Source organism: Bison bison, unplaced genomic scaffold (genome assembly GCF_000754665.1).
Source record: "Bison bison bison isolate TAMUID 2011002044 unplaced genomic scaffold, Bison_UMD1.0 scf7180017864143, whole genome shotgun sequence".
Lineage (NCBI taxonomy): Eukaryota > Metazoa > Chordata > Mammalia > Artiodactyla > Bovidae > Bison > Bison bison.
In genome coordinates, this window is record NW_011494715.1 from 6,453,028 (window position 1) to 6,454,315 (window position 1,288).

Genomic DNA, 1,288 nt, shown 5'->3' on the forward strand with positions numbered 1-1,288 from the left:
CTGGAGGGGCAGAGGGAGGGTGAGAAAGGAGAGAGGGGCGCGTGGGGGGCTGTGCAGGTGGATCAGAGCTCCCCGGGCCACCGCAGACCAGCGCCTTAGGTTGCTTGCCCCCAAACTGAAATAAATTGTAAGTTATTTTGAATCCCCATGGACAGAAGAGCCTGGCGGGCTACAGTCCATGGTGTTGCGAAGAGTTGGATACGACTGAGAGACCCTTAGGGTGTTGCAGTCTGAAACGCCTCCTGCAGGAAGGCATCACCGCACACTGTAAAACCCACGTACCCAAAGGTGCCGCTGAGGCTGTGCTGTCCCTCTTTCTGCCCCAGTATGGTAGCTTCTTCTAAATCTGCAGGTGGCAGCCCACGAGGGGGCCAGGCCAAGTGGCTCTCCTGCTGGAGCCCCTTCCCCTAGCTGCAGTGTGCCTTTCAAGGCTGGCTCCTGCCTCCCCACCTCCACTCCCCCCTTGACCCCTGCTCACCTCTCCCTGAAATCTCCTAGAGAAGGCCTCCTGGCACAGGTCGGGTGGGGGCAGCTGGCTGTCCCCCGGGATGGTCCTTTTGCCTTGCACTTCTGCCCTCGTGCTCACAGCCCCTCTCCTTGTGCCCAGGTCCGGAGCCGGTCGCTAAGCTTCAGCGAGCCCCAGCAGCCGCCCCCTGCCATGAAGTCTCACCTGATCGTCACGTCTCCACCTCGGGCCCAGAGCACCACCAGGTGAGCCTGTCCTCTCCCGAGATCTCCTTGGGGGCTCCTGTCCCCACCCGCCCCTCGTCCCTAGGGTTGGTCCCAGGGAGCCAGTGGGGGACGTCTCAGATGCGAGGGAGGCGGTCAGTCTTCCAGCCCTGGTGGTCCCCTTGCTGGCTGGCCAGCGGGTGACCATCCCCTCATTGACCCGTCTTGCAGGAAAGCCCGCGGGGAAGCTAAGAAGTGCCGCAAGGTGTACGGCATTGAGCACCGGGACCAGTGGTGCACCGCCTGCCGCTGGAAGAAGGCCTGCCAGCGCTTCCTGGACTGAACCACGGCCCCTCCCGGTGGCCTGGGGACACAGGCAGATGGGTCCCAAGCCCACAGCAGAAGCCTAAAAGCTACAGAGTGGACATGGGGAGTTTGGGCTCTATTGGCTAAGGTTGAATACTCAAATGTTTTAGTTTTTTTTTTTTAAATAGAAACAAAAAAATTATTTTTTTTCCCCTAAAATAAGAGAGAGCCAAAACTGACCAAGGGTATTCTGCAGCAAACCAGAGACCAAAGAAATGACTCCCCCTCCTCTCCTCCCCACAGCCTATCTCCC

At 59.3% G+C, this 1,288-nt stretch overlaps 1 protein-coding gene across 1 annotated transcript in view; it reads left to right on the top strand.

The window, feature by feature from the left end:
* The window catches only part of ZNF395 (zinc finger protein 395), a 15,957-nt gene extending 14,669 nt beyond the window's left edge, over positions 1–1,288 (top strand). The window contains exons 10-11 of the mRNA XM_010840318.1: positions 608–711; positions 901–1,288. Coding sequence (XP_010838620.1) covers positions 608–711; positions 901–1,012 — 216 coding nt within the window. The 3' untranslated portion in view covers positions 1,013–1,288. The remainder of the gene's footprint in view (positions 1–607; positions 712–900) is intronic.